The 25,478-nt window shown below is 42.1% G+C and overlaps 1 protein-coding gene across 1 annotated transcript in view; it reads left to right on the forward strand.

Annotated features, from left to right (window-relative positions):
* NELL2 (neural EGFL like 2) overlaps nucleotides 1-24,115 on the forward strand; it is a 473,414-nt gene extending 449,299 nt beyond the window's left edge. The window contains exons 19-20 of the mRNA XM_077265133.1: nucleotides 3,122-3,346; nucleotides 23,235-24,115. Coding sequence (XP_077121248.1) covers nucleotides 3,122-3,346; nucleotides 23,235-23,285 — 276 coding nt within the window. The 3' untranslated portion in view covers nucleotides 23,286-24,115. The remainder of the gene's footprint in view (nucleotides 1-3,121; nucleotides 3,347-23,234) is intronic.
* The last annotated feature ends 1,363 nt before the right edge of the window (nucleotides 24,116-25,478 follow it).

The raw sequence follows: 25,478 nt of genomic DNA on the forward strand, positions 1-25,478 counted from the left end.
TGTCCCTTTTTAGTCATGACCATCCTATGTAAATGTACAATTTTGGGCGCAAACTGTTTAGGAAAAGAAAATCCTGTTATATCATGTCTCCAAAGTGTAAGACAACCTAAATGATACCATCTTGGATTCAATTTTGATTTTTCAAATGGGAAGGCAAGTGTGTGACACATCATCTTGGTTGAAATTTCACAGGAAACACATTTGTGTGCTTTATGTTTTCGTACCTTTATTTGTTTTTGTGGTAAAACAGTGATTTTTCTTTTGAACAGGTCAGTAGAACAATGACTTTATCACAAGGAGAATTTGTTCTGATGAATAAACCACAAATATTATTGCAGATAATTTTAACCAACACCAACCAAATAGGCCTCCCATTACCCATAGTACAGTTGCAAAACTTTTTGTCAAACTCCAAGAAGCAAGTTCAATCACCAATAAAACAAAAGCTGGACAACTAAAAAAACGCTATGAATGTAGCAACTACTACCAGAGCACTAGCCTCACTCAGCAAGGGGCCACCACGTAAGGCCTACAATCAGGAATAGTAGCATATTTTCTCTGCTTCCAAAAAGCTGCACAGTTGATGGGATTTATAGAAATCACTTTTCTTCTTTTAAACACTACGTGAACTCACCTGCAATGCGGGTTTCCGAGCAGCAACATGTAAGATTCTGTAGCGGAGATGCTTAGTCTCCTGTGCGTATTCTCTCCAATAGACTGTCATTAGATGCGGTAAATTCATATAGTTCCAAAACACAAGTGCATAACATACAACACAGCATTTTGTACTCATTGAAAATACGCTGCATCCAAAACACTACTATTCCTGATCGTGGGCACGTAGCCTAATACTCATATTTTACATCTGCAATATGGGGTTAGTCATACCTCAATTTGGCAAATTTTGTTTACCCACATGTGGTATTTTTGCACATTTCAGATGCTGCAAACACCTTACCAAGCATGACTCAGACTGTCGGCTAGAGTTTTGAGAAAGGGTGAAATACCAACTTCAGATCAACCCTATCAGCTACTGTTCAGTGATGGCAGGAAGTTTAGAAACTGTCTTGTGGGTAATGAGAAGCTTTTTTGGGTGCCATTGACTGAAATGATCTGCAATAACAAGTGTGCTTACTTCACCAGATATCAAAACAATCTCAAAACATCTTGTTTCCTTTAACACCAGTCTTCATATATCATGAAAAGAAGTAAATTCATTGATTTAACACATTAATGTATAAAATTGTTACCGAGAAAAACTACTTTTTTTCTGGAGACAATTCCTCACAAATTATTTATTCATTTAGCGCCATTGTATTCCGCAGCGCTTTACAGACAGTATTGGCACTGCCCCCATTGGGGCCCACAGTCAAAATTTCCTATCTTTATGTCTTCTTGGAGTGTGAGAGAAAAGCGGTGTACCAGGAGGAAACCTATTCAAACATGGCGAGAACACACAAACCCCTTACTGATGCTGTCCTTGGTGGGATTTGAACCTGGGCTTCTGAGTCACCCGCCAGGGCCGTGGGGTACCCGGTACCGGGTCCGGGGTTCACAGGGGGATGTCACGGTGGTGACCCGGTCCGTGGCCATGGGCGCCCATGTAAAAGGGGAAAGTCTTTGAAGGGATTTAATGTTTGTGACGCCACCTGTGGTTTTCGGTCAGTGTGGACCGACGCTGCTTTAAGGGGTCCTCTGCGGTGATGTTATGGAAGCTAGATGATATAACTTCCCACAGGTGAAGTGTGTCCCTAGGGCTCCCGGTGTGTAGATGGAAGATGGTTAATGGTGCAGTAAAGAATGAGGACACAGGTTTGCAGTCTCTTTACCTGGTTTACTGAAGACTTCAGGCACCCACAGTCCAGGGTACCAGATCACAGGGCAGGCAGGGTCTGGCCTGCTTGGAAGCAAATCCAGAGTCCCCTTTACCAGGTGGAGTTAAAAGCCTTCCTCTAACGCGGTGGTGTTGTAGTCCCTTACTGCCTATGGCTTCACATAAGGTCCTCACAGTTCTTCTCCCTGTCCCCCATATAGGATAGGACATAACCTGTATGACTGGTGACTTGAGCCTTTTTACAGGGACTTTAGCATGCCCCGGGCTCTATAGGTGTCACCGTGCCTCCTGGGTATTAAGGCGAACAGGTAACTTTCAGTTCAGCTGTCCTTCCGGTCTCTGATGTAAGTCGTAGAGTCCTTACAACCTCGGTGGTCCGGCTACCGGTTATCTGTGCCTCAGAGGAGGCAGCCTACTCGTAGCTGGTCTCCCCTGATGTTACTCTCCTGTGTTTCGCTCTCCTGCACGCTCACTGAACAATGTTCGACTTTCTGTATGTCTCTTTCCAGGAGCTGTAGTGCTTCGGACTACATGGCCCCTTCAGACCTTCTGACCCTCTAGGTCGGTCTGCTCTCTTCTCTGTCTCTCACAGTCTGAACTGAACTGAACTCTCTTTCCCTCCAAACCACAATATATATAGGGGAGTCACTTAGTAAATAGGATCAAAAGCTCCCCCTTCTGGCCTGGAGTGTGAACATGTTGTATGCATTGTGGTTACCTGATAAAAGATATCCTTCATTGCTTCCAAACATGACATCACTCTCCCGTGAGGAAAGCAATGCTACTGTGATGACCAGGACCCTAGGGCGCCACACTTGCAAAACCACAATGCTAATCACTGAGCCAACCTGCTGCCACCAGTTTGATGTGTCACACTCCTACCTCACTTAAATAACTAAAGTTGAATCTCAGATGGCAGCATTCAAGATGACCATGCTGGTGTCACGGCCCAACAGGTTTCTCCTTACCCAAAATATTGTGCATAAAATTTAATCACTGTTTCCAAACAATTTTCATTTTATATGAGTGTTTCCTTACTTTTGAGACACCCTGTATTTTCAATGTATAAATAAACTCCTATTTAACATACAGTTTGTAGTATGTACTGTATTGCATCTTGTATTTTTACTGTGCACTGTATTGCATCTTGTATATTTATTGTATATACTATATTGTATCTTTTACTAAATATTTTGGTGGATGAATATTAAAGACACAATAATATTCAGTTTATGACCCTGTACTTAAACAAGTTTGTTTTTTTGTTTTTTGTTTTCATTTTTGCAGCAAGGAGAGGTAGATTGCTGGCCTTTGCCATGCCCAGAAGTTGACTGTGAATTTAGCGTGGTTCCAGAGAGTGAGTGTTGCCCACGCTGCATCAATGACCCCTGCCAAGCTGACATAATACGCAACGACATCACGAAAACATGTGTTGACGAAACAAATGTAGTTCGTTTTACAGGCTCTTCTTGGATTAAGCATGGCACAGAATGCACCCTTTGTCAATGCAAGGTAAGTAAAAGTATGGACTTAACATGTATTCATATATGTTTCCCAGTGAAAGGAAAAGCATCTAGTATGACAAAAAAAATTGCACAGTAAGGTAAATGTGCTCAAAACCAACCATAAAAGTGTCATGCCGCTGCTGCTCCCCGCGCCCTATCATACTCACCTGTCCTCGGCATCCCAGCGCGTCTCCTCTCCTGCAGCGTCTTCTTCTCAGCGCTTGCTTCTGCCCTCTGCTGTCCGTCGGGCAGGCGCGCACGCCAGGTTCAGCACAGCGCGCGAGCACTTCTAAACTTTCTTGCTGGTGCTTCTTCCCATCCTCTCTATCATCTTGGAGGACCTTCACCCAGAAGTGCTGTGACGCGCTGGTATGTAAACTGCTTCTGTCCGCCCCTCTGTGCCTGATGATCATTTGTGTTTGCAAGTGCTCTTGGCGGCTCGTTTGTTCTGTGTACTCCTTGTTTTCCTGTTCCTGGTTCTCTCCTTGTTTCTTCCAGTGCCATACCTGTGTCTCTGCAGTCCTGAGTCTCTGCATTCCAGTGTCTCAGCAGCCCCTGTCTCGCCAGTCCTGTATCCATGCAGTCCTGCTCCCCTGCAGTCCTGAGTCTCTGCATTCCTGTGTCTCTGCAGCCTTGTCTCGCCAGTCCTGTATCACTGCAGTCCTGCTCCTTTGCAGTCCTGTGTCTCTGCAGTCCTCTCGCTGTTCCTAGTCCCTGCATTCCTGTGTCTCTGCAGCCCCTGTCTCTACAGTCCTGTATCTCTGCAGTCCTCTCATCAGTCCTGTGTCTCTACCGCTCTCGTCAGTCTGGTGCCTCTTCTGTTTCCCCTGGTCCCACGTCTTCTTTGGTCTTTTTCCGTCTTGTTTCCCCAGCTTCCGAGGCGATAGTCCCTCACGGGCCTGCCCCTAACTCTCCCTGTATAGGGGGCGGTCCACCTGGTCAGCTCGTCCGTGAGGGGATCGTCGTCACGGTCCAGAGGGTCCACTTTTGTTTTCTTCTATAGAATCGTCACAAAAAACTGATGTAACACATATTGTATACTGTTTACACCAAATTTACTACAATGTTTGTAGTAACGCTTTGTTAGATATGCAGTCTTGACCGTTAACTTGTGAGAATTCTCTGTATTTATATACAGCATGTACCTAAGTGTTCATAATTTTGTTTGTTTTATGCAGATCCATCTAAACCTATAATAAGTACCCCAACAAAATTTTAATCATCTTTGAATATATTTGTATTAAATATAATTTAATAAATTATAATTAAAAGTTATAATTCTGACATGGGACAAAACATTATAATCGTTACAGTTTAATTTCATTTAATAAAAGGATACAGGAACAGGAAAGCAAAATTAAATATCTAAGCACTTCAGAGCAAATAATGGGGCAAATGGACAATAGTTATTAACTGGAGAAGAAGTAAGGTAATAAAGAAAGTAAAAATAGGGAGTTGAAGGGAGAAGTAAATGAGAAAAGTAAAAAGAAACAGGGAAATGGACCATGTAAAGTTGGTGAAGAAGAAATACTCCCCAGTGCAAATTGTTAATGTTATGCTATCATGGCAAGAAACTTAAACATTTTCCTTGTAAAGTGCTTAAAGTAGTAAAAATATAACAGCAAGAGAGGCAGCCAAGTCTACAAGAACAAACAAAAGGGTTAACTGAGAAGTTTGTACCAAAGAAGGTTTGTATAGTCCACTACAGTGAGAGTTGCTGTGACCCCTAGTTCGTGGTCTCCACAGTTCTAATGTTCTGCTTTAGGTTTTAAAGTCTCACTTCTTCAGGTGTTTTGTTCCCTTGTTTTACTACGAATATTCTAGAGGTTACAACTTCCTCCTTCCTGCAGAAGTACTGAACTAAAGTAATAGCACCATAGGGAGCAATGTTTTATATCACAAGCAGGGGCGTAACTACCGCGGTCGCAGGGGTCGCAATTGCGACGGGGCCCGCAGTGCTTAAGGGCCCCTAAGAACTCTGAGCTACAAAATGGGCCGCCGGCCCTTTAAATAAATCTTCTTTACAGGCCCTGGTGCGCGTGCACTCTCTCAGTGCATGCGCAATCACAGGTGGGACTGCACTTGTCCCGCAGCAGAGCCCCTCCACCGCAGAGAGCCGCACACCACAACTATGGCTGCAGCTGCTCTGTGCGCACAGGACCTGTGATGAGGTCACAGGAGGGGAGGAGTCAGAGTCACATGATCAAGGGCTTCCGTGTAGTGCAGGACAGTAGTGCAGTGCTGGTTGTCATCGTGCTGGAGGAGGGTAAGCATTTGTGTGAGGTCAGGAGGGGTTTGTGTGGATGTAGCAGAGCAGTGTGTGTATGAGGTGTACAGAGCGGAGCCGTGTGTGTATGAGGTGTATGGAGCTGGGCCGTGTGTGTGTACGAGGTGTACGGAGCGGAGTCATGTGTGTACGAGGTGTACGGAGCGGAGCCGCATGTGCAATGTGTACGGCGCTCAGCCACGTGTGTAGGAGTAACTATGTGTGGCCATTATACTGTAGGCAATATCATGTGTGGCCATTGTACAGTATGGAGCATCATGTGTGGCCATTGTACAGTATAGAGCACTATGTGTGGCCATTGTACAGTATGGAGCACTATGTGTGGCCATAGTACAGTATGGACAGGGGCGTAACTACCGCGGTTGCCGTTGCGACCGGGCCCGGCAGGTCAGGGGCCCGGGGCCAGCAGGTCAGAGCAGGGCCGGACTGGCCATCGGGCACTTCTGGCAAATGCCAGAAGAGCCGGTGCCAGTCATGGGCCGCTCGATCCACCTCCCCCCGCTGCCGCCGACTCACCCCCCCCTGCCGTCGCATTCAACTATACTGGCGTCTATGACGCCGGTACAGTTGAATGCAATGACGGAGGAGAGAGCGTCTACAGACGCTCCCTCTCCCATCATTCTCCGCTCTGCCTCTGACACTGCGGGTGCGCGATGACGTCATATCATCGCGCACCTGCTGTGTCCCGGGCAGACTGCAGCCGAGCCTGAGACCGGAGCAGGAAGCAACGCTGGCAAGAGGAAAGGTAAGGAGAGTGTTTTTTTGTTTTTTTTTACTGGACTGTGGGGGCATTCTCGGGGGGGGGGGGGGGGGGCGAGAGATGCGGGCTGTGCTGGATATACCACTGTGCGGGCTGTGCTGGATATACCACTGTGCGGGCTGTGCTGGATATACCACTGTGCGGGCTGTGTTGGATAGACCACTGTGTGGGCTGTGCTGGATAGACCACTGTGCGGGCTGTGCTGGATAGACCACTGTGCGGGCTGTGCTGGATAGACCACTGTGCGGGCTGTGCTGGCACCCAAAACCATGTTGCAGTGCAGGAGATTCCTCCTGCACGGCAACAGTCCGAGGCGTATCTAGGGGAAGGGGGCAGCCGGGGCACATGAGAGACAGGAAGCAGCTCCAGTCATCACGATGAGACAGCTTCTCAGTCTGTATTTTTTCCCCCTCATACATCTCATGTACGTCTGAATGAGATCGTATTTAAGAGAAAGCCAAAATAATCCCGGGACAGAAGGCGAGAGCAGGGGGGAGGTGCGGGACAGAGCCGCTTTAGTCAGGAGAAGCTGAGGAGCTGCAGCCGTTTTACATCAGCCACCCCTGTACCAGAGAGGAGATTGTGAGTTGTGTATATGAGCTGTTATCTCTGGTGTGTGTGTGTGTGTGTGTGTGTGATATCTGTAGTGTGTGTGTGATAACTGTAGTATGTGTGTGTGTGATATCTGTAGTATGATGTGTGTGTGTGTGATATCTGTAGTGTGTGTGTGATATCTGTAGTATGTCTGTGTGTGTGATATCTGTAGTGTGTGTGATAACTAGTATGTGTGTGATATCTGTAATATGATGTGTGTGTGATATCTGTAGTGTGTGTGTGATATCTGTAGTATGTGTGTGTGTGTGTGATATCTGTAGTGTGTGTATGTGTGATATCTGTAGTGTGTGTGTGATAACTGATGTGTGTGTGTGATATCTGTAGTATGGTGTGTGTGTGATACCTGTAGTGTGTGTGTGATATCTGTAGTATGTGTGTGTGTGAGGCAGCGGCGTAACTACCACGGTCGCAGCTGCAAGCAGCTCTGGCAGGTCAGGGGGCCGTGTGTCCCCTTGAGCCTGTCTCCCTTATGCTTGTGTCCCCATGTGCCAGTCTCCCTTGCCCATAAGTCCCTGTGTGTCCCCATGTGCCTGTCTCCTATGTCCCCTTGTGCTTGTGTCAGTCTCCTTTGTCCCCTTGTGCTTGTGTCAGTCTCCTTTGCCCACTAGTCCCTGTGTGTCAGTCTCCCTTTCCCACTTGTCCCTGTGTGTCCCCTTGTGCTTGTATCTCTTGTCCCCTTGTGTCAGTCTCTTGCCCACTAGTCCCTGTGTGTCCCCTTGTGCCTGTCTCCCTTGTCCCCTTGTGCTTGTCCCCGTGTGTCCCCTTGTGTCAGTCTCCATTGCCCACTAGTCCCCTTGTATCAGTCTCCCTTGCCCACTATTCCCCGTGTGTCAGTCTCCTTTGCCCACTAGTTCCTGTGTCCCTGTGTGCCAGTCTCCCTTGTCCACTAGTCCCCGTGTGCCCTTTGTGTCAGTCTCCCTTGCCCACTTGTCCCCGTGTGCCCCTTGTGTCAGTCTCCATTGTCCCCTTGTGTCAGTCTCCCTTGCCCACTAGTCCCCTTGTAACCTTCTCCCCTGCCTCCTAGCCCCCATGTGTCCCCTTGTGCCTGTCTTCCTTGCCCCCTTGTGCCCTCTCCCCTGCCCCCTCGTCACCATTTGCTCGTCTTTCTCACTGCCCCTGTATGGAGGGGCTGCATTATACTATGAGGGGGGCTGCATTGTATTCTATGGGGGTTACATTGAATTTTATGGCGGGGGGGGCCCATTTGGAAGTTCGCACCGGGGCCCATAACTTTGTAGTTACGCCACTGATCACAAGTGTATTAGATGAGCTTTAAATCTACTAGGGAGTCGGTTCTCCGTGATGACATAACAAGAATCAGAATGAAAAACGCTCAAACTTATTACTAGTAATGATCAAATCTGCCAACATTCAAATTCACCAAACTGTGCGGATGTTACAGGGAAATTCACAGGGAAGGAATTCTCTGCTAATTGAATGTTTTTTTTATATTCTGGGATCTCTCCAAACATAAACATACAATGTAAAAAATACTTCACCGCTGACCTGTCCCGCTGTTGCCATAGACCACCATCCTGTCCACTAAGCCTTTTCCCCTTTCCAATTCGAATGCATTCTTTTTAGCATCTTCAATCCAGGTCATGGCTTCTGACTTGACTGAGATGCAGGAAAGATATATATCTTGGTACCGTGTTAGCCAGTGGATAGAAAAATATTTAGAATTGAGCGTCCTCAGTGGTTGATACCTTTTAATGGCTAACTGAAAAGATGGTAACAAATTGCAACCTTTCGAGACTACTCCGGTCCCTTCATCAGGCCATACAGTCTCTGGAAACCAACAAAGAAATCATCATCAAACCTACTGACAAGTGTGGTATAATAGTCATGATGAACACATCAGACTATATGAAGGAATTAAACAGACAATTTATGGACACACGCTACTACAAAAAATTGGAGTCGGATCCTACACAGGACTATTACAAGGAACTAAACAAGTTAGTATCTTGTCTGCCTGACGAATGCAATAGAGCCGATGACCTGATACCAAAAAGTCCAAGAACAGGGACATTCTACATGCTTCCCAAAATTCACAAATCCGGAAGTCCAGGAAGGCCAATTATTTCATGTGTGGGCACCCTTACTGAGCAGGTATCTAGATGGGTAGAGGGTATTCTTAAACCACTGGTAAAGGATACACCCAGCTTCATTCAGGACACAACTGACCTATTGAATAAACTGTCAGCAATAGGTCCTCTACCAGAAGGAGCCATCCTGGCCACCATGGAAGTGGAATCTTTGTACTCTAATATCCCACACGAGCATGGATTAAATGCCTGCAAATTCTTCCTGGAAAACACAGGGACTGATGCTTATTCTGTGGTGAAACTTATAAAATTCATCCTCACCTGCAATTACTTTGAATTTGACAACAAGATATATCTACCGTGGAATGGCACAGCAATGGGAATGGCACAGCAATGGGAAGTAAAATGGCCCCACAGTATGCAAATCTTTTCATGGCCAAGCTTGAAAGTGATTTTTTGTCTTCATATCCCATCAGGCCTCTGGCCTACTACCGCTACATTGATGATATTTTAATCATCTGGACAGAGTCTGAGCCACAGCTAAAGACATTCCATGAACAGTTTAATCAATTTCATCCTACCATCAATTTAACATTCAACTACTCCTGCACTGAAAATAACTTTTTGGACACCATCATTAAGCTGCAAAACAATGAAATAGAAACATCCCTGTATCAGAAGCCAATCGACCGCCCAACATACCATAAATGGGACAGTTTCCATCCAAAACACATAAAAAACTATATGGTCTACAGCCAAGCCATCAGATACAATCGTATATGTTCCAACCCCATGGATAGGGATGACCACCTTGCTCACCTCAGAAGGACCTTTTTGAATCAGAGCTACCATCCAAGAACAATTCAAAACCAAATTACAAGAGCAACTAGAATATCAAGGAATCACCTGCTACATTGAAAGCTAAAGAAGAAAATAATCGGGTTCCTCTAGTAGTCACTTACAATCCAAATGTGGAGGTGCTAAGGGGAGCTGCATGGAAATTACAACCTTTACTACAAAAAGATGCCCGCTTACAATCCATTTTTTCCAGACCCCCCACTATTGTGTTTTAGGCAGAAACTCCCTGTCCTCTCAAACAGCTGCAGGAACCATTCCTTGCAACCAGAAAAAATGTAAAACCTGTCTATTAATAATGACCACGGACAAGATAAAGATCCCCAATTCACATCAGGACTACAAGATACCAGGTACTTTCAGCTGCATCACTTCTAATGTGGTGTACTTAATTATTTGTACTAAATGTCCAACTGGGGGTCTGTATGTAGGGGAGACAGGGCAGAAACTGAGAACAATCATGGACTCTCATCGCCATACAATAAGAGAAAAAAGAATGGATCTACCTGTGGCAGTACATTTTTGTCTCCCTGATCATAGCATTATGGACACGAAATTACTTGTATTAAAAGGTAACTTCAAATCTCAGAGAGACAGAAGAGTCTGGGAATATAAGCTGATGATGACCTTTGACACACCCAGTGCAGGAATGAATGTGTCGCATGGATTTATGTCTTTTTACATCAATTAAGGAATTTGCTCCTCAGACCATGTGGGGGCATCATAACATAGAACCAGACCCCAATCAGAGGACAATAAAACATTCACACTCCTTATCTATGAACTGTTCCAATATTAGTGGACATAACTGTTTATCACTCACATAATGGTAGTTCTGCTTCACGTCACTTGTTTTATCTATGGCATTTTTCTGTGCTGTGTTGTGTATAAATATGCGATTCTTCAGAATTTCTATTAGTCTATGCCTGATGAAGGGATCGGAGTAGTCTCGAAAGCTTTCAATTTGTTACCATCCTTTCAGTTAGCCATTAAAAGGTATCAACCACTGAGGACTCTCAATTCTAAATCGTTTTCTTGACTGAGATGAGGATTGTTATTATTTTTTCCCTGGCCCTCTACAGTTCAGCAAAATGGTGCAGCTAACCTCAGTCAGAAGGAGAAAATAGCAAAAATAAATCTGGATTCTGAAGAATAATGACGCGCCCACAGGGCAGTGAGGTCCTGGGTCCGGTCGCAAAGGGGGATGTCATGGTGGCTGCGACCCGGTCCATGGCCCTGGGCATCAATGTTAAAGGGGGTTAAATATTCAAAGTTTGTTGTGATGCCACCTGTGGAATTCGGTCAATAGGGGGACCGACGTTGCATTAGAGGGGTCCCCTGGGGGATGTTGCAGCAGCCCAGATGTTACACTTCCCACTGGTGAAGTGGGGTCCCCAGGGGTCCTATGGTGTGTGGCATAGATGGTAAGGCCAGTGAATAATGAAGGAGACAGGTTGTAAGTCTTTACCTGGTTTACTTGTGGGTGACAGGCCACAATCCAGGGAATGGGCAACAGGTCAATTAGAAGTCTGGGTAGTCCAGAGACAAGTGGAATCCCCTTGGCAGGTCAGGTAGGAGCCTTGCCTACTGGGGTCCTTTCATGGTGACTCCAGGCTCCAAGGTGCTACTGTGCCACAGGTAAATATGGGCAAAGTCCATGTGATTCAATGCCCTCTGGTTCTGCTCTGTGTCTTATAGTCCACAAAAGCCTCGGGCTCCCGGTACCTGGCTACTGCGCTCTGACTCCCTGGAGGCTTTCCTAGTCCCCTCCTGGAGTCCTGTATCTCCACTGTGCTCCATCCCTGTCTGTCCTCGCACACAGACTGTCTGTACTAACTGAACTTACTCCACCTCCAAACCAGGATCTTTATCCAGGGAAGCTGCCCTAAAACAGAGTTTTGAGCTCCTCCTCCTGGCCTGGATTTAGAAGGTGTTGTGTTTGTGATAACCTACCGAAGGGAATCTCACTTGTCTGCAGACATAGCACTACCCTCCCCGAGAGGAAGGCAGCACTAATGTGGTACCCGAACTCCTGGGGTGCCACAATAACTTTTTTTCTAAAATTGTAGAAGAATTCAATTCTACTCAAGTAAATGTACTCATTTCTACTTATTATGTTTTAGCTATGCTACCCCCAGACCACTTTTTTTGGGCCATGAGGAAAATCATTCTTTTCACTTATTTTTATATTGGGGGGAGGGGGCGGGAATTAAAATTATTATATTACCAGTATTTTGAGGGGAAGTAAAATTAATATATTACCTTTATTCCCGGACTGATATTATTATATGATTTTACTTTGAGAAAACTTGGAATGAAAAAGAAAAAAAACAGCCCTTTCCACTATAACTAGGACTAATATACAATTCTCACTTACAAAGGAAATAGGATGAAAATAAAAATTTTTACATATTGAAATTTCTGCCCCACTCTCCCTCCCCAAATGTCTATTATGACCTTTATGGAGGGCAAAATGTGTAAAATAAATGAATGAATAAACAAAAAATAGCAGGTAAAAAATAGATTAAAAAAATAAATAAAAACGCCACTGTCAATCCAAATCGCTGTTACTAGTACCTCTCTCATAAAAAAACAACTTGTATGATAAATAAAAATATTGTTTTAAGTGTATTTTTAATTGTATTTTAGTAGTTCTTTGTGGTTATAAGACTGGGAAAAACAATCATATATTTTCCTTATATCTGAAAGCAAAATAAAGGAAAAGAATATTATAGTGACACAAAAATCAAGATCAAAAGTGGCCATTTTTTTTCTAATTTAATTCCCCCCTGCTAACCTGAGTATTCTACTGTTCCAGAAATATGAGCCTTTTAGTTTAGTGCTAATGCCAAAAAGGCATTTCTCACATGGTCATAATACGGAGCAGCCTAAAGATGAGCCACCAGAGAATCATGTGAGCAACAGCCTTTGGTAAAGACCGTAAAAGACCATTAAAGTAACTAAATAAAAGGCCCATATTTCTGCAACTGTATGGCGGGTTTTAAAAAAAGAAGAAACTGAATTCTCAGGTGACCAGTGAGAATAACATAAGAGTAAAAATTGATACTTTTGACCTAGTGAAAGGTCCCCTTTAAGTAGTATAAATAAATAAATATTTTTATACATGTTATTACATTTGTAATGATACCATATGTATGTTTTTTTTAATAAAATATGATTTTTCTAATACATTTTGGGAGGAGGGGATTTTATGTTAAACTTTATTGCTCTTTTATGTGATAAGAGGCTGCAAATGTTTGATATCTGATGTAATGTTGTGGAATACTACATAATCCAAAACATTATTGCCAGTCAGTATTACATAGCCTGATATAAATTTGTAATTATGGCAGACCCGGGGTTCTTTATAATCTATGAAAACTGGCATCCATTGCTAAATTGTGTCTATGATATCTACTTTAAAGGGAATTTCCCATCAGGATACAAGACCCTTAACTTATGGCTTGTGGGTAAGGGCCTTTTAAAGTTTATTAAAGGGAACCTGACATACAACCTATGGGCATCATGTATCAGACAAGTGCTGTACGATTTCAGCACTGTGTGTTTGACTTCAAAACTCTGTGGCATTTCAGAGTAGAACATACTTAAAAAGCCACCTGGTACTGAGCCACAGGGCAGACTAGTCAGATAGGCGGGGTCTCCTGCGGCTTCTCCACACCCACTTCCCTATAGTGACAAATGCCTTCCTAAGGAAAGACCTGTAATTATTCAAGGGGAGTGGACAGGGAGAAGCCACCGAGGATCCGCCTGCTAGACTAGTCCTCCGTGTGGCTTGGTCCCTGTTGGCATTTAATATATGGGTATTTTTTTTTTAAGAAACGCCACAACATTTCAGAGTTAAACATACCTGGCAGAAATCAGAGTTCAGGTAGCATATATCAGCTGTCCCTTTAAATCCATACACTACTTGTAATGTTTTCTTTGGAAATTTTAATTGCAAGTACACTGTACTTCTACCTCTTCTGCCTCTCTTCTATTTCCCGCTGGACTCCGGTAACTGATCTAGCATTAATGATCTGCGCATACACTTCCCCCTCTGATGAGATAACCCCAGGCATGTTTTCTGTGATACACACAATTAGGATTTAAGGGGGTTTTCCACGACTAGGATAGGTCATCAATATCAGCTCTGTGGGGGCCCCACACCCTGACTTCCACTAATGAGCTGTCATCTCCCCCAACGTTGGCTGGATATAAACAGTGTACAGAGTGCAACAGCAGCGCTTCAACACTGTTTAGTGGCAGCTGCCAGGTTCTGCGGATCAGCTCCTGTTCCACAAGAAATCAATTTAAATGTTTATTTTTATTAATATATGAATGGATTAGCAACATTTCAGAATAGCAAAAATGAACAACTTTGCAGAAAATTAAATAACAAAGATAGAAATGTATATTTGCTGACTACGGTAAATGACACTAAGAAACTTAATAACACAAGTACTCACCAAAACATTTTTCCCTATCTACTGGAATACCGGTCTTTAAAGGGACCTGTGATAAGATTCATGCTGTTCAATAACACGTTGCGATGTTTCAGAAGGAAACATACCATGGTTCGAGCATCATGAATCTCATTAATAAATCACTCCTGATTACTACTGCAGGGCAGGGTGCTTGAGTCTTGCTCTACTTTATAGATATCATTCAGAAGACATACACTCACCGGCCACTTTATTAGGTACACCTGTCCAACTTCTTGTTAACACTTAATTTCTAATCAGCCAATCACATGGCGGCAACTCAGTGCATTTAGGCATGTAGACATGGTCAAGACAATCTCCTGCAGTTCAAACCGAGCATCAGTATGGGGAAGAAAGGTGATTTGAGTGCCTTTGAACGTGGCATGGTTGTTGGTGCCAGAAGGGCTGGTCTGAGTATTTCAGAAACTGCTGATCTACTGGGATTTTCACGCACAACCATCTCTAGGGTTTACAGAGAATGGTCCGAAAAAGAAAAAAAATCCAGTGAGCGGCAGTTCTGTGGGCGGAAATGCCTTGTTGTTGCCAGAGGTCAGAGGAGAATGGGCAGACTGGTTCGAGCTGATAGAAAGGCAACAGTGACTCAAATCGCCACCCATTACAACCAAGGTAGGCCTAAGAGCATCTCTGAACGCACAGTGCATCGAACTTTGAGGCAGATGGGCTACAGCAGCAGAAGACCACACCGGGTACCACTCCTTTCAGCTAAGAACAGGAAACTGAGGCTACAATTTGTACAAGCTCATCGAAATTGGACAGTAGAAGATTGGAAAAACGTTGCTTGGTCTGATGAGTCTCGATTTCTGCTGCGACATTCGGATGGTAGGGTCAGAATTTGGCGTAAACAACATGAAAGCATGGATCCATCCTGCCTTGTATGGAGCATCTTTGGGATGTGCAGCCGACAAATCTGCGGCAACTGTGTGATGCCATCATGTCAATATGGACCAAAATCTCTGAGGAATGCTTCCAGCACCTTGTTGAATCTATGCCACGAAGAATTGAGGCAGTTCTGAAGGCAAAAGGGGGTCCAACCCGTTACTAGCATGGTGTACCTAATAAAGTGGCCGGTGAGTGTATAATCCTCCCACTCACACACGATGGACACCATCGTACTGTAAAGGGAAAGGTTTTTGCAGCACTTAAGATAATGTAAAAACCCTATGGCAGAGCATTTATCGCACATTCTGGAAGTTACTGCTCTCTTCAGAATAGACTCATTATTAAATTGCGAGGAAAGTGTTCTTTATATAGTATGTACCTAACAAGCGCGGTGCACAGAAGCGAGTGCTTGTTTCTCCAGGCTAGGACCGTACAAATTGTCAATTTGAATACATCTTCTCCATGATATGTCTCTCGCTGACTGGTAGAATTTAGAGATGTCAGCCAGTTATGTCGCACCATGGCTTTAGGAAATCTCCATGCACAGCTCTTTGGCTGAATAATATAATGGTTGTGATTGTGAACATCAAGGTTGAAAGACAAAAGTCTACAAAGAAAAAGACAATCTAAGAGCCACAATTACTATCTTTATTGTTTCCTGCCCATTTAAATTACCAGTGTGGACAGATGTGAACCTAAATATCATTGTCAATAATTGAACCATTCCTAGATGGTAATGATGCATTGCAGAGGATCTATTTTATCTTTTGCCCAAATGAAATGACTAAGAAAGTAACATCACAGCTCAGAAATACATTAGCAGCAGGATACACAACAGATACAAGGATTTCATGGTGTTTACACATACAATGGCATGTAACAGTTTGAGCACCCCTGGTCAAAATTACTGTTATTGTGAACAGTTAAGCAAGTTCAAGATAAAATGATCTCTAAAAGGCCTAAAGTTAAAGATGACACATTTCATTTGTATTTTAGGGAAACAATATATATTGTCATTTTTTACATTTTGAAAAATAACAAAACGGAAAATGGGCCACTGAAAAAAGTATGGGCAGCCTTGGAGTTTTCTGTGCTCAGATAACTCTGACCAAGGTTTCAGACCAAAGTTTTAAGAAAGTTCAGCTATGAAATCCGATCATCTCATTAACGTTAGTGCTAGACAATGCATGACCATTCTCACGAAGGGCCAGCTGGGGGCTGATATTCTTAGTCTGGGAGAAGGCCATTATCCATGGCCTCTTCCTAGGCTATTAATATCAGCCCACAGCTGTCTGCCTAGACTTTGCTGGTTATTAAAAATAGGCGGGGACCCCACATTATTTTTTTGAGGGTCATCACTTGTTAATAACCAGTAAAGGCTAAGCAGACAGCTGTGAGCTGATATTAATAGCCTGGGAAGCTCCATGTTTATTAATTCCTTCCTAGGCTATAAACATCAGCACCCAGCTGTCGGCTTTCCCTCAGCTGGTTATGAAAAAATGTGGGCGATCCTACACAATAAAAAAAAAAAAAATTAGAAGCATGTAAAACAACTAATAAAGTTGGACACTAAACTACTGTACATATGAAGAGAAAATATAAGGTCCCTAGTTTTTAGCTAAAGTTACCACTGCTATGGGCCTTTGAAATCCCCCTTTTTATAAATCTTTTCACATTATTTTCCAAAATATTATTTGGAACTACAGATATCCTTTAACACTATACAAAATTACATGTTTGTCTGAAGTGGCAAATGAAAAAAGTCAATTATAATTGCTAAAATGTAAATTTATTATGGACAAAAAATGTAAAAATACAAATAGGCATATTTCTGTCATTCGCCAAACCATGACAAACAAAAATGTAAATATTATTTCTAGACAAAGCAAAATGGGAAACTATAAACAACAAACAGACATTAACAATTATAATAAGAAGGTGAGGAACTCAAATCAAGACCAGGGCTGGGTGTTGAAAAAAATGGAGGAACAGCAACAGGAGTGGAGCAAAAGGGAGTAAATGAGGGAAGAGCAGTAAAAAGATGGAAATACCCCATGGTAGTGTTGGGTAGGTATGGCTTGTTTGGCCCAAATAGAACACCCTCCTGCTGTGGTTCAGGTTGCTTCAGTGGCTGTGGTGGCATCTCAGCAAACAAATCCTGAGTAGTAGATTTTTCTTGGGCCTTGTCTTCTGGGTGTGGCCCCTTATTCCAACAAAAAATAGGTGATTGGGGCAGGAGACATGGTGGTAAGGGGGTTGTTGGCTGATAAGATAGTTGGACTAGAGGAGATGGCAGTAGCTGCCGGGTGGATGGAACTGGAGGAGGTGGTGGTGGCTGCCAGATGGCTGGCACTGGAGGAGGTGGTGCTGGCTCTCGGGACACTGGCACTGGAGGAGGTGGTGGTAGCTGGTGGGAGGCTGGCACTGGAGGTGATGACTGCCATGCTGGTGGCTCTGCTGATTGCCCTTCTTGAAGGCCTCCGAAAGCTGCCACCCTTTGAGGAGTTTAAAAACTGGAATTGAAGAATTTGGAGGTGTTGCCGCAAGCCAAAGTTATTTGGAGGGCAGGCCTAGTACTCGGACTCAAACCAAAGTGGACATGCCTGAAAAAGCAAGCCAGGCACAGACAGAAATCCTCCTGTCCATCATCACTCACAGCAATTTCCAGGTCACATACGCCACTGCTGGTGTGGGGGGCACTCCTTAGCTTGTAGCGCAGCTGGCTTATTGGTGTATGGAGGGAGGTGTCCATGGGCTGCAGTGAGGTGGTGCTCTCCGAAGGCTCCTCTTCAATCTGGCCCCCAGCTCTGCCTCCAGGTCAGAATCCTTTCCGTCCTACAGCAGCTCTGAGCTGGAGGTAGTTCCCTTTTTTCTCAGACAAGTTCTGTAAGGTGAAGGGATGACAGGGAATACAATTTTTTTTGCCATGAAAAATCATAATCAAAACATTAAAAACATCAAACTGAAAAAGGTAGCCACTTATGGGTGAAGATCTAGGACTTGGGACAAAAACTGCAGCTGGTCATAATACAGGAATGGCCTTTTTCTATGGGCCACACCACCACTCTTGCTCCACTTTTGTCTGTCACAGCGGAACTGGTCCCAGCGACTCCTTTAACATCTTGTCACTAACCCTACTGGAAAGAAAAGTGGAAGATATTAGATAACAGATTAGTGTAGGTAAAAGATGTTCTATGAAATAACATGTATAATGTGTCTTCAAGAATCACTGCTAGTGTGGTGTTTAGTTTTCTTTGTGTTTTTTATTGTTTATGTTGGCTAGCTAAATTTGTTCTTTTATTGGGGTTTTTTGGTGGGAAAAAATTGGACACAATGTTTTTGATTAAATATTTTTTGTCTTTCACCTCACCTACAAAATTACACATATAATTATAATGTGCCATTTATATTTGCTGTACTTACATCCTCTTGAACCTGTTGTGAGCAACCTTCAAAATTCGAATACAGTTGGCAGCAACTATAGGTCCACGCTGCATGCCAGCAACCCTGGTCCGCATAACCATCATCCCTGCTGTCCCACAGTTCTTGCCTTTGATGCACAAGAACCAGCATCATTTCCACATTGATGGTGGGAGTAATATTGATGGGTTCCTTGAGGTGTGTTTTTTCTTCCCTTCATAGCATCCCTTGTGTCAAATGATAAGCTTCCTGGATTTTCCAAAAGAAATTTCCTGTTTTTTTTTTGTTACGTAGATGCGTTTTATATGGAGACAGTACGGATGGCATATGCATGGTCCCAGTGCTTTGCGATATTTTTTCTCGCATCCACTGACTTGCATTGCCAAGTCTCATCCAATAAATGTGGCCACTTTCAGCATGCTGCAATATTTTTCTCAGTCCGAGCCAAAATTAGAAAAAAATCGCAGATGCGCACAGATTTGGTGATGCACGAACCCCTCGATGTTCGGGTTGGGTGGGTTTGGCCGACCATTTAAAAATAGTTTGGTTTGGGTTCCAGAACAGTACTTGAACTCAAACCAGGACCCCAGTGAGATGAATGGGGTGGTCGAAACATCCATTGTTTGCCACGCTGTCATTTGTGTGACAAACACTGCCTCTGATCAGCAGTAAGATCATTACCACCTGTCAGAGAACTGCGGTTCCCACGCTGTCAGATGACAGCGTGAACCAGAAGCTGTGACTGTCAGTAAAAACTTTACTGCCAGTCACAGAGGCATCACCTGATGTGAGTATTACTCATATCAGGTTATGCCTGCTGTCACTGGTAATGGCGAGAACAGAAGCCGTTGATGAGAGTATTTATCAGCCGGCGCCTGCGCTATAAATAAATTTAAAAAATAATGCGGGGTCTGTTCTGTTTTTGATAGCCAGTATAGCAAAACTGACAGCTTGGCTTAGGGTAGTCACGACCGTGCCCACTGCAGTCCTAGATTAGACCAAGATTCACAGACATCTGCATGCGCACTAAGGGAATAAATTGTTACACATTTAGATAACAAAGATAATGTAGTTGTCTTGCCAGAGATGTATTCACAGTTTGACAGTAAAGTGTCTTTCTGTTTAAAGAATTAAATATACTGTGATTTAATTTTATTACCCAGTAAAGCAGAAAAGGTTCAAAGGTTGTGTTTATACAGTATACTAGTTGCCACAGAATATAAATATCTATATAAATAAGTATAAGGTGAAATTCTTACTATTAATGCTCCTGTTTTTCTTCTGGTTTGCTCTTATTTATGGCACAAATCTTTTACCGGGAGTACTATACAGGCCAGCTTCTACCAAAACTGCCACAATTGTGTAAAGCAAGTGTGTGTTTTTTTTTTATTTCATCGCTGGAGTGGTGCTTAAAATCTAAGTCCCCTTCCCCCGTCTCATACTCACCTTACGACGTTTTCATTAGTTTTCACAGCATCGGTCCATCTCTTGCACTTTGTGACCTGCCATCTTTCATAGAAGGAGCTGGAGGTCACTAATCAATGTAAATCTCTCTCACAAGATGGCATCACAGGACCAGAGCGGAAAATGACCAGGGCCAGAGGACTTACGTTTAAAACACCATGACAGCAGTGAAAAAAACAAAATGTTGGAGTGGTGTTTTAACCCATTACATGCCAAAATATAACAATTTAATCCAAGGAGTTAAAATAAAAGAAGGGGTGACTTCATAAGCCCATAAAACTCTACCTTAAAATAAAAAAGTGATGGCTCTCAGAAATAAAAACAAATTATTCTAAGGTGATTTTATTGATCAAATGAAACCCAAAAACGCAAAACCCCAAGAATTATGGAATTGTTATTTTTTGGCATCCCTCCAAAATATTTGTTACAAAATCTAATCAATAATTTATGTGAACTACAAATTAGTAATATTTAAAACACTACTTGTCCTGCAAAATACAAGCAAGTTCTAATACAGAAATAAATATAAATGTTATTACTTTTGGAATAGAAGGTTAAAAAAGGAAGAAAAAAAGCTAGGTCCAAACAAGGGTTGTCAATTACTTTGACTAGTTAAAAAAAAAAGTAAAACAGCCAAGTGCTGTATAAGAATAACAAATAGTATATACTCACCTACTAATCCGCTCTCCGCTCCTCTACTACCGCTTTCCAGGATCCTCACTAGTATTGCTGAAACCAGTAAATAGCTACATTGGTCATATGTCTATACAATTAGGGATGGATCTTGGGCCTGGGCAGTGTTAACATTGGAATGATGGGAGATTGTTAGAAAAGTATATACTATTTGTTATTTTTACACAGAGTTAAGCTCTCTTTTATGGTCCAAAACCGTTCGGTCCTTAAGGAGTTAAATTGAGACCTTCAAGATTATCTACGTTCTGTATCACTGCACTAAATTCTGGCCCATAAATTAATAAATCAATCTAAAGTAAAATAGGTGAACCAGAGCATTACCTAACTAAAAAAAATAAATAAAAATAATCTGCGTTTTGAATTTATACCAACCGTGTTTGGGAAGTTCTTCCCATGCGCCCTCCGGCCCCACATAGCGGTGCTTTTCCCCATTATGATGACATATATTATCGTAATGTCAGAATGCAACATGAGCACTGCAGATATGTCAAATGTAATATCTAATGCATCCTATTATAGTACAGAGCATTTCCTAACCATTCCTTTTAATATGCAGCTAATAATTCACTCATACGAGTAATGCCAAGTATCCAGAGAAATTGCATCAAGTGAAGGTATCGGCAGAGATGACATTTTATTCCTTCATGTTTTATACATTACCTTTGATAGCATTTTAATGAATACACCATACTGGATATTAAAACATCAGTATCATCTAATAAATGACTCGCTTTCTTCCATATTATTTTTCATATGTGCATGCTAAGCTTTTTCAGCAGATTATTTTTAATGTCAATTTTCTTGTAGAAAGTGACACATTATTATGGAGTAACCTCGGTGCTTCAGATCACAGCAGTTCATGCAATTTAGCACTTTAGAATTAAAACACCATGACTTTTGGACATTGTATGGTTGTCACTCTTAAAGGGGTTGTTTCACAATGACAACCTCTATCCATTTACCCAATGGGTCATGAAAGGGGGTTTCCCCAATCAAAACCTCCTTTATTAACCAGAGCATATATTCTAGTAATGACTGTGCATTGAAATGCTTAATGTAATGCTACAGAGTGGAGATGAGTGAATCAAGCAAAATTCAATATCAAATTTAATGTCCCTTAATATGCTTTGGAGTTTCTTTGATGCCAGAACATGATAAACAAAAGTTGTAAAAAATGCTTATACTCACCTTATCGGTCACCTCTCTGGCCCCTCCACTCCTCGCTGTCACCCATCTGGTGCTTATCACATCTTCTTATCACAGCCACAGATGCTGAATCCTTGGCCTCCTCACACTAGGCCATGACATCTAGCTTTGATGTGGCCCAGGATAGTTGTGCACAAGCACACGTAAGGTCATGATGCCGCAACCTTGCACAAGCATGACCATAAGTGTCCTGGGCTCAGGGATTTCAAAAGATGCAACAACAACTGAATGGTGGGCAGCGGAGAAGCCAGTGAAGTGAGCAGTAAGGTGAGTATAAGCATTTTTCTACCTGTTGATGGCCCGTTAAGGTCCAGAAAAATGTAGACCAGTGGGCGCCATTTTGCTGAATTAGCACAGAAACTAACTACAAAAAAAATCTGCATTTTGATGAATGTGTATTTTTATAATATGTTCAAGTAGAATTGAATGCTTCTTGAATATTATCTCATCTGTAATACAGCAGAACCTCTTAGCTAGAGCCCACTTTGGTGATAACAGCTCATTGCTGGGGGTTACAGAAACCAAAAGGTATCTTTGTGAAAACGTTTTAAGAAAAGTATCCCAAATTTGCAACTATAGAATCCAAAATAAATGCATTTAATATTTTATTTTAGCTTTATTGAAAATCACATTAACATAATAGAAACCTGGTGCACAAATTGGAAGAGTGGATACAGCAATCTGGAATACAACATATGGGTTGGAAGCAATGGAGGGAAGGAACACCCTTGCTTGATATTCTAGATGAGTAAATTAAAATAAAACTTTCTTAACAGTGTTAATGGACCAATTTCACCCATGATTAGTCTGATCACACCAGTCTACAAAAATTATAGCATTGTCATTGTCAGCTAGATGTTCTATATTTTTCTGGAGCTTCATCTTCATCAGTCAAGCAGAGAGGTTTATGAAGCACTCTAGTAATTATACTATTCTTGCATGAAGTTATATGAAGATAATTCCTTATTATTGCAGGGAGAAAAGGACATCTGATACCATATTATTTCCATTAGAAGTTGTGGAATCTCTTATGTCTTCTTCAATTATGTGACAAATTAAAGCGTATCATTAATCTACATTGACAAGCTATTATATCGGCAATGAGCAAATATAATTTTATTATATGATGCAAGTTGTTAACCTTTTATTTCTATTTCTATCCGCAGAATGGGCATATGTGTTGCTCTGTAGATCCACAGTGCCTTCAGGAGCTGTGAGGATGACCAACTACTCCTACAGAAGGCTCATGGGTTAAGAATGTTTTTCTCATTAAAGAACTGACACCAAATAAAAATTACATAATTGGAACTGATGTATTATAGTGTGCAGACAAATCTCCTGGTTCAAGAAGAATTCCAAGTGATAACAGCCAGTATATGGAAGGTTTTACCTTTGATTTTGTTATACTTCAGGCCAAATATAGAACAGTTGCCAATGACCTTTTTGTGCAGGATGTCCTTTGGGAATCTCGTACATGACCATGTTTTTTAAATGAGAGGATCAACCAAACATTTAATGTATAAACCAATGGAACTGTTCATGTATAAAGATGAATCTAAGCACCTTTTCATAAGATTTTATGCCAGCTATTGCTTGAAAACCATGGATTACCTGGAAAATAGTATTACACACATCAGTTCTCATGTTTCTAAAAGTAAAAAAATAGAATGTGTGACCACTCTGTACACCAAGTCTTTGAACATGAACTTGGCATATCTAATTGATCTTTGAAACTTTCCTCACTCTTCATCAACTGCACATAATTTTCTCACTGAAATATTTTATTACATATTGTAGAAAGTGTTTTTGCAAATGATAAAAAGATTTATGATATATCGTGTTATGGGCACTTCATACTCCTTGGTAAACAGATATTTATGTACTGGCATGGTAAAAAAAAATGTGTTTTGAAGGGAAAATTGCCATCCATGTTTTGTTTTCTTTCTTTTTTTTTTTTGCACATCTTATTTCCTTATTTCTTGATTGGATTGGATTAGTATAATCGTGTTCTTGTGAAGACTGAAATAAATGTTTCTCTTACATACGATTTTGGATTTGATTGTATTCTTTTTTTATTTCATACTTAACTATACTTACACAAAAAAGAACAAGAGCAGAATAATAGAACTATATCCTGGCACTTTTGACACATACCTGTTTGACCTACAGGACGTCAAAACTCAAATTTCTGAACAGATTTCGCAAACTTGGATGACATTCCTTAATGAATTGCACAAAATTAACTGAAGAATTAATTCCAACCATTTAAAGAGGGTATGTCAGCAGGATATTCAATCGTTACCGGGGTTCGTTGTGACGACAGTGCTGACATAGTAAGCTTTTCATGATGTTGGAGGAGTCAGTAAATTGATCTTGCAGCATCATCAGGAGCTCACTGTACAGACGCCATCTATTATGGTCAAAGAGTGACCTGTCAATGACAGGAGGCCGGCAATGGGTGGTAAAGTACAGATGCACTTGAGAATAAAACTATAATAAAATTTTACTAGGAAGGTATGAATGTAATATCCATTAAAGGGGCTTTCTACTCGTACCTTTAGTTAGTTATCTAATATCCTGCTGACAGGTCCTCTTTAATACCATTTGTTATGAGATATATACAGTGGGGCAAAAAAGTATTTAGTCAGTCAGCAATAGTGCAAGTTCCACCACTTAAAAAGATGAGAGGCGTCTGTAATTTACATCATAGGTAGACCTCAACTATGGGAGACAAACTGAGAAAAAAAAATCCAGAAAATCACATTGTCTGTTTTTTTATCATTTTATTTGCATATTATGGTGGAAAATAAGTATTTGGTCAGAAACAAACAATCAAGATTTCTGGCTCTCCCAGACCTGTAACTTCTTCTTTAAGAGTCTCCTCTTTCCTCCACTCATTACCTGTAGTAATGGCACCTGTTTAAACTTGTTATCAGTATAAAAAGACACCTGTGCACACCCTCAAACAGTCTGACTCCAAACTCCACTATGGTGAAGACCAAAGAGCTGTCAAAGGACACCAGAAACAAAATTGTAGCCCTGCACCAGGTTGGGAAGACTGAATCTGCAATAGCCAACCAGCTTGGAGTGAAGAAATCAACAGTGGGAGCAATAATTAGAAAATGGAAGACATTCAAGACCACTGATAATCTCCCTCGATCTGGGGCTCCACGCAAAATCCCACCCCGTGGGGTCAGAATGATCACAAGAACGTTGAGCAAAAATCCCAGAACCACGCGGGGGGACCTAGTGAATGAACTGCAGAGAGCTGGGACCAATGTAACAAGGCCTACCATAAGTAACACAATACGCCACCATGGACTCAGATCCTGCAGTGCCAGACGTGTCCCACTGCTTAAGACAGTACATGTCCGGGCCCGTCTGAAGTTTGCTAGAGAGCATTTGGATGA

This window comes from Ranitomeya variabilis, chromosome 5 (genome assembly GCF_051348905.1).
Source record: "Ranitomeya variabilis isolate aRanVar5 chromosome 5, aRanVar5.hap1, whole genome shotgun sequence".
Classification (NCBI taxonomy): Eukaryota; Metazoa; Chordata; class Amphibia; order Anura; family Dendrobatidae; genus Ranitomeya; species Ranitomeya variabilis.